The following is a 15641-nucleotide window of genomic DNA, read 5'->3' on the forward strand; positions in this document are numbered from 1 at the left end:
CAGTGTCCAGGCAAATTACAAGCGGTTCAGAAAAGGATAGGTACCCAAAGTGTTCCACATGGCGTAAATAATTCCTGACTGAAATGCAGGCTGTCTAGGGAGCTGACACAAAACATCTTCCATTCCGAGATTTACTTTTTTCACCTGTCAGAGACCCTTGATTCAAGGGCACCGGCACCAATCCTCACGTGCAGTTGGAGAGACCCAGCCAGCTTAATAACCACCAGTCCACCCTAAGGGATGGAAGTGTGATTTCCAGTCTGACAGATGGCTGACACACAACAAGCTGTCCCGGTGTCCCTGTTCCTCCTTTGCTATCAGGAAGGCCTACGAGGCGAAGTGTTTCTTACTGGGTGTTTTGAGTGAGATCAGTGCTTGTAAAGGAAAGCACTTATGAAATGAAACAACAGCCCAGTAGGAGAAGTTGTGTTGCACAGGGCAAGACTGATGAGTACAGTTACAAGAGCAGTAGAAATTCTCCTTGTTCTGCCCCTTTAGTTTTCAGTTCTGTTGTATAGACTGGTCTATTGGTGCCTTTTGACTCCACCACCCAAGCTGGGACTTCAGTGTTGTCTGAGGTTTAAACTGGTGTGTGTCTTAAGTCACATTGACTTATACATTGAATTATATCATTGAATAATTACTGTATTAACTCAGGTTACCATATTTGAATAAAGTATAGCTTATATAAGTTGGCACGTACCCTGTCATTATCAGATGTGTCTGGCCTGTCTCTTCTCAGCATTTTTTTTTTTTTTTGATTTTTTGAGATAGAGTTTCTCTGTGTAGCCCTGGCTGTCCTGAAATTCACTCTGTAGGCCAGGCTGGCCTCAAACTTAGAGATCCGCTTGCCTCTGCCTCCCAAATGCTGTGATTAAAGGTGTGCACCACCAGCACCTGGCTTCTTCTTAGTATTTCTATTTACAATATTATTTGCATAAGGTTTGTTGTATATATGCCTGCGAGCTTGTATATAATTCAAAACAACTTACTATTACCCAGTTTAATCTGTGTTGAGGCAAATATGAAATAGAAATCTCTAATTTACCAATAGAATTATTAGACTAAGAAATTTTAATGGCATTTTATAAATGTGTAGATTTTAACTTTTAAGTATCACCAGAAATTTCATGAAGGCGTAAATGAAAGAACCTACATTAATTAGATTTGTAAAGCTTATGTTGAGCTTCAAACCAAGAAAATTAACTTCAAATTCTTTAGATCTTTAATTTGTACACAAACCTAGTAGGGTCTATGGTACTACCTTTTCCTCCTTCCATGTGCCTGCCATATGAATGATGGGTAATGTGACGATGTCTCCCAAGGCCACTGCAAAGGAGAAGAGATGTCTAAGTGAAAGCAGTCTACAAGTTCATAAGCTGCCTATGTGAGGAATAGCTGGCATACAGCTGTGAATATCCACAATGATCAAGTACAGCTTTTTCCATAATTTAGGTTCATTATTTGGGTAGCAAAGCTTTCTATGCCTCTGCCTTGGGTCCTGTTATTATTTGGCATATATGTGCACAAACAAGAAAATTGAGTCCATTCTGTATAGGCTGCATGTCAGTTAATTTTTAAACATGGCATCATACTCAGGAGTCTCAGGAAGATGTACAAAATCATCCCATTGGAAGACTAGAACCACTTATTTTTGTAATTAAGTGAGACCCAAATGAGTGAAGTGCCATGGACACCATCAGAAGGCCTATCGTTGCTAAGACGTAGGCTCTGCCTTGTTAAGCCCTGAAGATTCATTTGGTAAATAAGTAAAACTAACTCGGAATTCTTGTAAAAATGCAGAAGTCTGAACTAGTCAAACATGGTTGAGAAGGAACAGAGCTCCTAGCCTCCCGTAGTTAGAGCTCTCAAGTTAGACATATTTGTCAGTGGAACAAACTATACACCTACATCTGTGCTATCAGCTGATTGTTATCAGGAAATCAAGATAGTTTATACCGTTCAGCATGTAATATTGGATTAATTGGTTATCTATATTTAGTAAAATGAGCTTTAAGACATACTTTATACTGTATACGAAATTAATTCAGAGTTACTCAATCTAAATTGTATATAAAGTCTACTGAGAAAATGAATTTGGATCATCAAAAATCATTTTATTATTGTGTAATAGCATGCTTTACAAAAGAACAAATCAATGAAAATTACAAATGATTCAGGTGACAACTTTATATTAAAAATCACCCTGAGAAGGATAATGAACCACAGACCAGATGAAAACATAGTAAGATCACAACTGTCACAAAGGATTTCTAGCTAGAGCGTAACAACTCTCAAAACACCACGGAGGAGACAACCACCAAATAAGTGACAGAGCCAGATGGTTTAGTAGATAACTCACCAGAGAGTGTGAAGCACAGGGGCAGTTGTAGATTACTCACCAGAGAGTGTGAAGCACAGGGGAAGTTGTCACTGTCCATTGGAAAACGCAGGGCTAAAGCACTGATCACACCAGCTTATGGAAACTCTAGGATGCAGCTAAGAAAACGGGAAGTGGTAGGCGATTTCAGAAGATAGGTTGGTATTCACCCCAGGATAAACACATTCACCATACCACTTCTGGAAATTCACTCAGGACAAAAGGAAAGATATGTCCATTTAGTGGCTTACCTATGGTTGCTAGCTCATCCCAAATTCACTTGTTGTTATAGCAAAACAATACAAACCAAGGAGGCAGCTCAGATGTCCTTCAGGTACATCAGCCTCCTCAACCTTCCTAATGCTGCAGCCCTTTAATACAGGTCCTCATGTTGTGGTGACCCCAACCATAAAATTATTTAATTGCTACTTCATAACTGTAATTTTCCTACTGTTATGAATCGTAACATAAATCTTTGGTATGCAGGATACCTGATATGCGACCCTCTAGGGGTTGCAACCCACAGGTTGAGAACTACCAAGTTAGACATGCAAGCACACCATGATATATTCAATATATTCCCCAAGGGGAAAATAATTTATATTCTAGCAGTATAGCCCAATCAAAAAATAAATAGCTGTATGTAGTAAAATATATACCACACAAAATGGACTATAAGCTTTATGCTTTCTTTATATAAATTTCTAGAAGATATGATTACCATATAATAGGAGAAAACAGGTAAGGATCGGACTTCCAACAATCAGGTCTATGTATGACAGGCCAAGGAATTATTTAAGGGTAAGTGATGTTCATTATCTTGATTTTGGTGGTGGTTTCATCAATAAAAGACAAAGTAGGTTTATGTATAACATTGAAATACTGTTTGTTACCTAGACAGAAGATATCAAATTAGGTAATCAGCATGTGTTTGTTGCTTTTTTTTTTTCTTTTCGTGTAAATTGCACATTGGCTCTGATGTTCAATCAAAAGTGCTGTTTTTAGTGTACAAATTCAGCTCTGAAAAATAAGCATAGTATTATCCTTTATGCTTATGTATCGCTATGTATCTATTTCCAGAAGCAGCATATTCATCAATTATATTTGAACAGATAGAATTACTTTCTAATATACATACAATATGAATATTGTATATCATTCCTTGCATTAAATAAAGACCTACCCCTGTGATGAGCATAAGTTATTGTTATGAGTGGTTTTGTGTCTGTGTGTCTGTGTCTGTATGTGTTGTCAGTCATTGAAATCCTGTTACCTACAGTGACTTTAGTTGTTTGACCAAAGGTTTAGAAATGGAGATCAGAGAATAACTTTAGGCCTTGGGTGACAATTTCACTAGGATGTTAAAGATGGGATTTCTCTTCAAGAGAAATTTCTCTTATACATTGTTTTATTCTCCTTTGTAGATGGTCTTTGATTTTTTTTTTTTTAAACCAGGATAAATCAAACACCGTGATTTCTAAATAAGATCTACAGAATAGTAGCTGTCCGTCCTCCTCCAGTGTGTAAGCCACTGGCTAGTGCTGTGACTGCATCCCCTGCCGACCCAGAAGGCGGGGAGAGCCACTGCTGTGCTGCCTTGGTCCGTGGGCCGGGCTGCAGCTCCTGTGTCAGCCGTGGCCACTCTGCTCTGGGTCCTCATTCCCTGTTCCTCTGTTGCCGTGGCCCTCACAGCCATCCTGTACTTTGGCGGTGTTATCTGTCCTCTCGGTCTTTCTCAAGTGACCTGGCAGCAAGTGAGATGGGGCAAAACCAGAATCTCAGTCCATCAGCCTTCACCCAGCCACACCTCTCTGCCACACCTCTCTGCTTCAAGAGAGATAACTCCTGCCCAGCAGGATGTGTGAGTATAAGTTAAAATCTGTACCGCAGTGTGTGAGGCCATGCGAGAAGACTGAGATACTGGAGAACAGGTATCTTTACTAATGACTGCATTGATGAAGGCAGTTCGGGCAACATACTTTAATAAGTATCTTCAATACTTTAACAATACTTTAAATTGTTATTGAAAGGAGGGCTAAGTATTGGCTCAGGACCCCAAGATCAAGTTCTCATCACAAAGGAGATGTATTTGCCCCAAACGTACAGGGGTAAGCAACAAAGACAGGAGGCAGAGGAAACAGGGAAAGGGGGCAGGAGTGTTGTCCTGGAGGTTAGAGGACTACCTTTGGATAGAGAGGAGACAGACATGGTCTATAGGAAGATTGCAGTTTATAAAGGTACAGGGGGAAACTCAGTGTTAGGATGGGGTGATTAATTTTAATTGGTCATGTTAATTAGGTGAGTCAAAGGGGACTTTTGATTGCTGGATTTCAATACTTGGGTATCCGGACCTTGGTGGTCTGCCTCAGGAGGAGGGATTAGCCAAATAAGGGAATGGACCTTGGGGACTAGCTTTAGGAATGTGCTTTAATGGTTTCTAGCAAGGCAGAAGGAAAGGGGGAAGAAGGTCAAGGACTTTCAGAGCCTTCCAGTTATCATTCGGACTGATGGTTCAGCAAGCCTAGGAGCCGTCCACCAAGCCCAGTTGGTGGACAGAGAGTTATGCCTTGATCCCTACGTTGTGCTGTGGACAAGCAGTTACACACACGAACACATATTCCTAAACACACACATATAAAGGAAGAAACTTTCTTTCAGTTTTAAATAGATCAGTACACGGAGAGTATTGTCATGAAAAGCTAGAAATTAGACGCACCAAGTGGACATGTTGAAACATAGCATTAGTGTGTTGTAGATATAAAACTGTGTGGGAAAGAGTCTGCTGCGAACATTCTGTGTGAGGAAAGCAGCGTGAGCTGCTCCTTCCTTCATCCCTGACAGGAGAAATGAATATAGGCCACACATTGTCTGACTGCCACAAAATAGGGAAATCACGGGGGAAATGATTTTTACAATTATTAGCATACCCAGCAATATCAAGATTATCATTTTTAAATAAAGTTATTATGGTTATGGCACTATTAGTATTTTACTCTTTGTGTTAAGATTTGATGTTTGGCATGCATTTTATGCTTCTAGCACATTTCAATTCAAAGAACAAAGTTGCATCCAAAGTATATAATCTATAGTTTTGATAAAAGTTGTACTTAAAAAACTAGGTTCACATTTCTAAGATATTCCAATCATGCTAAAGCATTTTTCAATGGCTGGGTTGTATTAAGTTTCAAATTGAATTTATGTTAATTGAAATTAATTCGCCTTGGGTCAGTTGTTCAGCAGTCAGTGTTGCAAGTGAAATGGGAAAGTGTCTGAGTGAGTGTGGAGGAGCGGGTAGAGGGGGACACCCGTCGTCCCAGGCCAGCCCGAGGCTCCACTTTTGTCCATCCTGGCCCTATCTTTACAGGGTTTATTCACACATCTTAGCATGGGATTAACATTGCATTGTTTGTTTGTTTGTTTGTTTGTTTTGTTGAGGCTTCAAACCTTCTATCGCATAATTATAATTCCTCTTACTTCTAACACTAATTATAGTAATGACCTCATTTCATTTTTCTTCATAAATATTGCTAGGAATTTATTATTTTCCATCTTGAATTCAACTGTATGATTGGCCATGTTTTAACCTCATTGATATTTTTGCAATGACTAACGTAGCATGGTTTATAAACTTATTCCAGAGTCCTGGCCTATACTTATAACCTAGAGTCCTGTTTGTACACTGTGCTATATACTTTACTAATGGCCAGTTGTATGTCAGTAATGTCCTTTAGCTTTCACAGACCCTGAATTCCTGTAGTCCATCGAATATTATCTGTAGTATTTCATAGATAGAAACTTTTTGTATGTTAATACTAAGCTTAGTCTCTTCATGACTAATTATAATCCATGTATATGCATTTCTTGTTACAGGAGAAAAACCTTTCAAATGTGACGAATGTAACTTTGCCTCTACAACCCAATCACACTTGACTCGTCATAAGCGTGTACACACTGGAGAGAAGCCCTACAGGTGCCCGTGGTGTGACTACAGGTAATGAGGTGCTGCCATAGTCAGCTGGGGCCTGGCAGAACCCAGTCCTGATCTGCTTTAGTGGACTTGATGGGCGATACCTGTTAGGCAAGGTCTGTAATTCCTGATCTCAGTGAAGTTTTCAAAAACAGACATTTTTCAAAACAGTCTTAGCTTCCTTGTAGGTGAGAAGGCGGGGATGGATTTCCTTAGTGAGCCCAGTTTCTTCCAGTGGAGCGCCTCCTTCATTAGCCTCCAGACTCTCCTTACAGTTGGCCAGCTACACTGATGCCTTATAGCACAGCCCTTATCTCCATGGGGAGTTACGTGTCGTGTGTCATATATAAACTTCTGTTTTTGTGCTCTTAGTGCTTAGGATTTTACAATCCTTTCTTTGCCCGTGTTTTGGGTGTTTATTTCGTTGTCACCAGCAATTCACTGTTCCACATGCTGTATGGTAAGACCTTGACTGTGAGCAAAAGCTTTGTGTGGCTGGCAGTGATGCTGATGTAAGAAGTGTTGTCTGCCTTTTACAGTGTGACCCCACCTCTAGCGATGGAGTCTTCAGAAACAGTTCTAACACTGACTGCGGACCCGGACCCAGTCTCTAATCTCAGCTGTGCAGGAAGAGGTGTTTCAGTGTCGGTTTACATGGTGTATATTCCAAGAGGAGGTGGCAGCTGAGAGATAGGTGCTAGCAAGGTGCATGGAGAGAGAGGCACGGTGACAGTGGAATGGGAAATGGAGCTTGTTGAGCCGGGTCAAGCTGCCAAGAACAGGAACATGAGCTTGACCTCTTCTGCTATCTGTGATAGTAGACTGTAGGCATCTGAGTGGTACCAATGTTAGTGGGGGGTCTGTGATGTGATGAACTGTAGGCATCTGAGTGGTACCAGTGTTATCTGGGGGGGTCTGTGATGTGATGGACTGTAGACATCTCAGTGGTACCAGTGTTAGTGGGTGGGGGTCTGTGATGTGATGGACTGTAGGCATCTCAGTGGTACCAGTGTTAGCAGGGGGGTCAGTGATGTGATGGACTGTAGGCATCTCAGTGGTACCAGTGTTAGTGGGGGTCTGTGATGTGATGGACTGTAGGCATCTCAGTGGCACCAGTTGTAGCAGGGGGGTCTGTGATGTGATGGACTGTAGGCATCTCAGTGGTACCGGTGTTAGCAGGGGGGTCTGTGATGTGATGGACTGTAGGCATCTCAGTGGCACCAGTTGTAGCAGGGGAGTCTGTGATGTGATGGACTGTAGGCATCTGAGTGGTACCAGTGTTAGTGGGGGTCTGTGATGTGACTGAATGTAGGCATCTCAGTGGCACCAGTGTTAGTGGGGGTCTGTGATGTGATGGACTGTAGGCATCTCAGTGGCACCAGTTGTAGCAGGGGAGTCTGTGATGTGATGGACTGTAGGCATCTCAGTGGTACCAGTGTTAGTGGGGGTCTGTGATGTGACTGAATGTAGGCATCTCAGTGGCACCAGTGTTAGTGGGGGTCTGTGATGTGATGGACTGTAGGCATCTCAGTGGCACCAGTTGTAGCAGGGGGGTCTGTGATGTGATGGACTGTAGGCATCTCAGTGGTACCGGTGTTAGCAGGGGGGTCTGTGATGTGATGGACTGTAGGCATCTCAGTGGCACCAGTGTTAGCCAAGGGATTCACCCTTTGGCTGAAGCTTTCTACTCTGACTGCCACACCCCACCTACACCATGACATAGAAAACCAAGTCTCCTTCTGTTGAGTATTAGAATATGTGTATCGAACATGTAGATTTCTTCAAAAAGCAGATTTTTGTCTGACTGTGGAAGTAACCTGTGCATTTGGCTAATATATTGCTACAATCTCTATTATCATCCACGTTATTGCATTAATTTTTATGTGAAAGGTCATTGAATAGAACAGAGATATTACAGATATATTTCATTCATTAATTATTTATTCATTCAACATTTTATTGACTCTGTCTACACATAACACCAGTGTGGTGTTTCTGGGAAGTTTGGGGAAATGGTGATCATATTAGAGATATCCCTAGAAATTCCCGTCTCCTGATGGATGTGGGGTCTGGTAAGAACATTTTTAAGCCTTTTTACCTTACCTGTAAAGGAAAAACACAGAAAATGATAAAATCTTCCTATTATACCTTTGTTTTGAACTAAAAGTCTAGTTTATACCCTCTACATAAGGCTTTTGTTCTTGTTTTTGAGGAAGAATTTGTTTCTTTCGGTGTAAATTTTCATTCTCACTTTCACATGCTTTGTAGCTCCTTTCTGTGTCCTTCCCTGGAACTATGGTTTCACATTATTTTAAGTGGTAGAGGTGTTTCAAATACGACAATGTACAAACCTCCATATAAATTCATAGAACTGGTACTTTTCGTAGCAAACAAGTTCAGATCTGTAATGTTTATTCACTATAGCTTAATAGAAATCATGGCTTGACAAAGGCTCGATGTGGGGAGCCGATACGGCCATTGCTTGTTCACTACCAGCACGCAGGTTGAGTCTGCTGTGGGCCTCCTCACAGCAGAGGGCTCAGCACACACTCCTCAGCTCTTAGGGCAGCTGCGTCTTCATTCATGGGATACTAATTACTAATGAACTGTCTTATAGGGTCCTTGTGGGCAGAAGTGTCACACAGTGAGGTTGTCCATAGGGTCTTGTGGACAGCAGTTACACACAGTGAGGTTGTCCATAGGGTCCCTGTGGACAGCAGTTACACACAGTGAGGTTGTCCATAGGGTCCCTGTGGACAGCAGTTACACACAGTGAGGTTGTCCATAGGGTCCCTGTGGACAGCAGTTACACACAGTGAGGTTGTCCATAGGGTCCTTGTGGACAGCAGTTACACACAGTGAGGTTGTCCATAGGGTCCCTGTGGACAGCAGTTACACACAGTGAGGTTGTCCATAGGGTCCTTGTGGACAGCAGTTACACACAGTGAGGTTGTCCATAGGGTCCCTGTGGACAGCAGTTACACACAGTGAGGTTGTCCATAGGGTCCTTGTGGACAGCAGTTACACACAGTGAGGTTGTCCATAGGGTCCTTGTGGACAGCAGTTACACACAGTGAGGTTGTCCATAGGGTCCCTGTGGACAGCAGTTACACACAGTGAGGTTGTCCATAGGGTCCCTGTGGACAGCAGTTACACACAGTGAGGTTGTCCATAGGGTCCTTGTGGACAGCAGTTACACACAGTGAGGTTGTCCATAGGGTCCTTGTGGACAGCAGTTACACACAGTGAGGTTGTCCATAGGGTCCTTGTGGACAGCAGTTACACACAGTGAGATTGTCCATAGGGTCCTTGTGGACAGTAGTTACACACAGTGAGGTTGTCCATAAGGTCCTTGTGGACAGCAGTTACACACACTGTGTAACCTCTGGTTGTGCCTGGAACTACTCAGTGTTTGTTCCTTAAAAGGCTTGAAGTTGAAGTCGGAGAAATACAAATAAAAGGTATTTCAAGCTGCTATGTGGACAAGATTTGGGAAGAAGAAACTGAAATACAGTGGAACAAATGGACGGTATGCTATGGGGTAGAGGGGCTGTCCAGAGGGCACAGATGTCCTAGCTCCCCTGGCTGGCACTTGTTCTCACTCTCAGGCCCTGTGCATATATATGCTCAGACATACACATACACACATGTACACACATATACTCAGGTGCACATATATACACACTTATGTATTTAGACACATGCAGACCATATATTCAGACACACATACGCTAGTAAATAAATACATCTTTTTTGAAAAGATTATACCATTTACAATAGAACCCAGGGTCCCAAATATCTAGACCTTGCTTTAAAAGACAATCTAAAACAAGTGCTATAAGTGACATAAAACATTCTTCTTACATTATTTAACACCAGGCCAAGTGCTTTGGGCATGTTAGGTAAACTTTCCATCACACAATTTTATTCTCAACTATAAAACATTTTTTTAAAAAATAATGTACAAATAAGTCATGATACATAATGCCATTTTCATGAATGGGAAGCCAGTTTATTAATAATGTTAATTATCTTCAGAATAAATTATATATTAAATGTTTCCAATTGTTTTCAACTATTGAATTTGGTAGGGTGACCATAAAATTTTTTATATTAAATTTATTTTACCTTTATTATAAAAAATTGCAAGTAAAAAAAAAATCATATACCAAAATTTACCAGACCCTAAGATACCACTCACTCATTGAACTTCTATACAGTTAGAGTGGCCCTAACTGGAGTGGTGCAGCTTTCACATCGGATTTTATTCTTTTACTACCAAATATATTTTTATACACCACACACACACACACCACAACAGAGTTAGAACTAGAAAAACACGAATTATTTGTTTTCTTAAGTATATATGAAGGGGGCCCAGAAGGACCAATACAATCAAGACTAAGGCTTCTTAAGCTTTTTCCACACATAACAACCTTTGCCCAAGGAAATAGTACTGAGTTCGGGACGTATGTGTATATAAAATTGGTATACAGATCAGTTTTTACTGGTAATAAATATTAAAAGACATTTTAAAGAAATTTTTGTTCTACTCCTATTTCTATATTAATATCAACCGAAAGATATGCCTTTTTATTTTCACATATCTAAGCATGTTGCTTGGATGGTATCACTGCATGGGGGTCCCAAGTGTTTTCAGAACTGGTCAAACTCTGGTTTTATAGACTTCAACACTCATCGCGCCACTTTGCACAAATACATAGTGCAGAGTGGAAAATAGTCTTCAGGCCCATTTTAGAAAGTATTGGAAATTTTTCCCAACCCAAAATTCATTTTACATTTTAATTAAATTTTAATCAGTAATTCTAACAGCTGTTTCAAAAATCAAACTTTCTAACACTATATAATGCAAAGATACACTAAATTTAATATTTTCATATCTAGGACTAATAATAGGAAAATACTAAGTTTTTTATAATTAGACCATTGTGTTTAAATGATAGTTAAAAAACTGTATGGACAGTAAAACACTCTGTATAAACATACAACAGTCTTGAATTCAGCATGAGGCATTTGAAATATTTTGTTGCCTGAAGCAAAAAAGACAAGTGGAGTACTAAGCATGCCTTTTCTGTGCTCAGCAAGATGGTCACAATGATGTCATGAGATGTCACTTGGCCAAGTATTGCCAGAAATGCCTGTGCTCCACTGCGAGTTCGATTTTGACTTTCTTTGTGTTCTGTATTGGGGTGGGCAGAGATATTGGGTGTTCAGAAGCTTTTTACCATTACCAAACTTATGACCCCCCCATACCACAGATTCACTAATTCCACAGTGTAAGAAGCTGGGGCCTCGCAAAGCCTGGCATGTGCAGTTACAAAGGAGACTTTCCCATTCATTTCTGCATTTGAACAAGACCTCAGGTTTTGTTTCACCTTTCAGTCAGAGACTGATGTTCAGAGTGTTAACTGCAGCTTCCATGTCCTACATATTTATAGCGTGTTGAAATCTTGTTTATAATCCATGTCAAGATTGAATCTTAAGAACTTACAGTACTTAATTTCTAATTCCAAAATCAATTGTCTTATAATTGCTGAGACACTTTGCAGTTTCAAAATGCCTCCTTGAAGATTACTCTCCTTAACACAGCTGTAATGTCTGTATTATCCCAGGACACACTGGCTTATAATGATCCGTATGTATAGTCTTTTGTACTTGCATATTATTTTATATTTTCTATCATATATGTCATTTTATTTTACACCTACGCTACTTTCAGAGTCTGTGCTAAATATTCTTACTTCAAAGTCTTGTCGTATGCTCCTAACTTTTTAAAATAATGTTTTAGATTTTAGGATGAGGGCTTTTGACAATACTAGTGCAAAGTCTATCATTTGAATCTTATATATTATCATCATCACACTTTTGTAGACTCATGATATTGTATGCAAAGACATATTTCCATATACTTCTGATCTTTTGTTTGAAGGAATGTTGGACCTGTTGCTAAGGTTAAGGTCATAGATGTGTCCCTGTGCCGTCTCCTACAAGAGCACCCCTGATTCACAGCAGCTTGTGTGCCTGCTGGCGCTGTCCTGTTGGCCTTGTGAGGCTCTGTGTTCAAGAGCAGACAGCGCTCTCAGCAATACCACACGGCCTGTACAGTAACACCCAGGGCACTTCTGTCCTCTGAGTCTCTTAGTCAAGTATTTCCTGTCCTTGGTAAAGGTTGGTTTTTTCTTTTATGTAAAACCTTTGTATGATTTTATTTTCTGAAAGTAAATGGTTTGAAGCTTTTTTATTCATGCAAAAGCTTTAGCTTTCTGTGCTGTGGTTAGCTTTTACTAGTGAACTATTTTATAAATATTGGAAGAGTTAGCAGATATGTTAAGCCACGAATGAACTGTAGAAATTTGAACAGATTTTTCTATTTTCTTAATGAGAAAAAAAACAGAACATGATAGCCTTGCTATCCACGGACCTCCTCATGATACATTTCTGTGTGTGATAGCCTTGCTATCCACGGACCTCCTCATGATACATTTCTGTGTGTGATAGCCTTGCTATCCACGGACCTCCTCATGATACATTTCTGTGTGTGATGGACATAATGATTGCAGCGGGATGCTGACGTAGTTCCTCAAGAGATGCATATGTTTATCTTTTCCTCCACAGTATCTTATTGCTAAGCTATTTAAATACTTTTCATTTATACATTCTATATGCAAAACTGTCCCTGTCCTCTGTTCTTCTTTGCCAGTATTAGCTATTATTTTCAAGGAAGTTAACCATCATTGGAAATTGAAATATTATTTAAATTGTATTTGAAAATATATTTCTCATTTTATAAATTGAACATTAGCACACCAATAGTACTAGTTAAAATTATTCATGAAAAATATCAGTGCAGATTTGTTTACAAAAGAATTTTATAATTGGTGTTTTGAACCTGGGGCTATTTTTCAAGTTTGCATTATTAATTTAGGCAATGACATCTCATTCTATTTAGATGTAAACATGGACCCCTTTCAGTTGCTTTTCCTGTCTAAAATATCCAGAAGTCTAATCCATTACACATCAGTGTATTCCATCATAACTTCATAACTTTTCATCATTAATTACCACACATTATAATTTCAAAGCCTAAATTTAGACCCGTAGCACACAGTCCTACTGGATTATTTATGTAGCAAGTTCTTAGATTTGTTTTTACACAAAAATGGAACAGTCTTAGAATTTTTCTTCATTTTCTTTCCTTCTGTTATGTATTGTCGTCAATGCAGACAGCCCAACTTATCCTGTGGCATAGTATAGCTTTGGATAATATAAAATCTCGACTTGCCTGTCAGATTTGTGACTCTCCGAGCAGTCTGTATTCCACTTATTATATTGGCTGTATGACACACACACATACATACATACATACATACTGAAGTGGCTACCACTGAGTTTTTTTCCTTGTTTGGTTGGTTGGTTGTTTTGCTGAAGCTTACCTTCCTGTTTGATTCTCTTTTGTTTCTTTAAGATTTGTGTAGGAGATATGAGCAGATAGTAATCTAAATACTACAAGTAGCAAGAGGAAGCCTAAGGACTTTAAGTCTCATTTATTAAATTGCAGAAAGCAAATTCAAAGCTATTTTATTATGTACCTATTATTGAACTTGAAATATCCTCATTGTTTCACTTAAGTTTTCCTCAAAATTTACCTGTCTTAGCTCCACTAAACTTACCTGTGCCTTCTTCTCTGAAATAGTTCTAAGCGTTTTACTTTATGCATATAGTTTTTTTTTTTAATTCACAGCGTGAACGTATTCCCCAATAGAATAATTGTATCTCAAGAAGCTAGGCAATGAATTTTACAATATCCACCTCACATCAAGGACTCACCAATTTTTGTTAAACTCCAGGAGTTATGTTCCAGGTTTTGTCTTCTTGTCTGATGGCTGATTTAGCACCTCGGCCAATATTTTCTGGAGATGTGGTTAGCATATTAGTTTCTTGTCTCAAGAGCGTCTTTCTTTCTTGTGTGAGGAAGATGTGAAGGACAGTTCATGCACCATCTTCACTAAAGGCTGCATCTCCAGTAGCAGCTCTCTCTACAGCACTCTGGGTCCTCTGTCCTTGCTTGTCAGGTTCTGCTCAGCTTTCCCATCAGGCGTTGGGCCCAGTGCGAGGGCTTGGCTGCTGTTCAGCGTGTTTCAGATCTGTGTCCACACTAGAAACTTTTGGGGATGAATATTTTTAACGTAGTAGAATTTGTCTTACCTTTAATTGTAATTTGATGTGTGTGGGAAGTTTTAAGATACTTCACCAAATCCTTGGAGTTGTGATCCTTCTATTTGAAATTTTATTTTAGTTTCTGAAATATATAATTCTGTGTCAATTACAAAAAATGTTTTTAGGTCATAGATGGGGATATTTAGGGGCAGGGTCACACATAATTAAACATAAGACAAACATTCATTGGCACTGTGTCGTTGCAAGTCCAGCATACAGCTGGATTCATTGTTCTTGCCTGGGATTTGTTTCTGCAACACCTGAGTTAGGAGACAACATCCACAGGGGGTAATTTTCTCCTTTTGGATTGTCTCTTGGGAGAGTTCCTATTTTCCTTCCCATGGCTTCCTGTGCTTCTCAGATTTGCCCTGAATAGTAAGAGAGAGAAAAAATGGTTGTAGAGAAGAGAAAGATGAAATGAGATGTGTGGAATGAATCGAGCAATTTCTTTTTGAATAACTCTGAGTAGCATTAAATATTTTTGTTCAATTTTATCAAATTACAAATGCCATAAAAATTATAAAATGAAAGTAATCTGGCATTAATATTAGACACTGTTTATATTTAAAGCTACTTATTTAGTTCCACTAATTAAAATAGTGTCTCCTATTGAGATCACAAGAAGCTCAGAGTCAGAGTTTTTGGTCAGGAGTGATCCTCTGTGCTGCCCTGCTGCGCTGCTTTCCTGCTGGGTGGCTCAGACTCTGATGACAGAGCCGTACACACGATTGGGAAATCCTGGAAACCTGGTTGGCATCATAGTTGGTGGGTAGTATTTTAAGATAATGATGAGTGCAAGGCTTCCTTCCATCTCTGGATCTCTTCTAGAAAACATGAATCTGTTAGACCTGTGTGTGCTTCTCCCTGCAGGCAGATTGCCCTTGCCTGCTTGCCTCCTGCACATAGGTCAGCCTGTGTGCTGAGTAGATACAGTTAAGTGTTCCAGCAGTTGTCTGAGTGGTAGTTCCGTGGGGGTACAGTAGAATTTTTTACGGTGTTCCTCCACAGAAGATGTCTGCATGATTTTCTGCACCCAGGAGTGGTCGTGAAGGTTGC

At 39.9% G+C, this 15641-nt stretch overlaps 1 protein-coding gene across 2 annotated transcripts in view; it reads left to right on the plus strand.

The window, feature by feature from the left end:
- Znf407 (zinc finger protein 407) overlaps window positions 1-15641 on the plus strand; it is a 361311-nt gene that overhangs the window by 218166 nt on the left and 127504 nt on the right. For both annotated transcript variants that reach the window (XM_057788496.1, XM_057788497.1), the window contains exon 7: window positions 6251-6371. In XM_057788496.1, coding sequence (XP_057644479.1) covers window positions 6251-6371 — 121 coding nt within the window. The remainder of the gene's footprint in view (window positions 1-6250; window positions 6372-15641) is intronic.

This window comes from Chionomys nivalis, chromosome 14, assembly GCF_950005125.1.
Source record: "Chionomys nivalis chromosome 14, mChiNiv1.1, whole genome shotgun sequence".
Taxonomy (NCBI): Eukaryota; Metazoa; Chordata; class Mammalia; order Rodentia; family Cricetidae; genus Chionomys; species Chionomys nivalis.